At 62.2% G+C, this 299-nt stretch overlaps 1 protein-coding gene across 1 annotated transcript; it reads right to left on the minus strand.

The window, feature by feature from the left end:
* Positions 1-7: 7 nt before the first annotated feature.
* MAX (MYC associated factor X) lies at positions 8-127 on the minus strand (the record flags this gene model as incomplete). The annotated part of the gene is made up of 1 exon (XM_009335203.1): positions 8-127. A coding segment is annotated over one exon (120 nt), but the record flags the coding sequence as incomplete, so codon positions are not given.
* Between the last annotated feature and the right edge of the window lie 172 nt (positions 128-299).

Genomic DNA, 299 nt, shown 5'->3' on the forward strand with positions numbered 1-299 from the left:
CACCTTGCTGCTCCAGGAGCGCGTTCTGCCGCTTGAGGTCGTCGATGTCCTGCTGGTGCGTGTGGTTTTTCCGGCGCATGTACTGGATGTACTCTGTGGCTTTGTCCAGGATTTGGGCCCGGGATGCCTGTTGCAATAGTGGGAAAAGACAGAGGCGAGATAAAGACCTAGCCCGGGGGTTACCAACGGGGTTTCGTCTGCCCCGTCCCACCTGCAGCGCAGCAGAAAGGATTTCGCCGTCGCTCTGCTGCGCCGACGTCGCCGGGCGAACCGAAGCCCAGCTCCTGTCCCCACCGGGG

This window comes from Pygoscelis adeliae, unplaced genomic scaffold (genome assembly GCF_000699105.1).
Source record: "Pygoscelis adeliae isolate BGI_AS28 unplaced genomic scaffold, ASM69910v1 C10010085, whole genome shotgun sequence".
NCBI lineage: Eukaryota > Metazoa > Chordata > Aves > Sphenisciformes > Spheniscidae > Pygoscelis > Pygoscelis adeliae.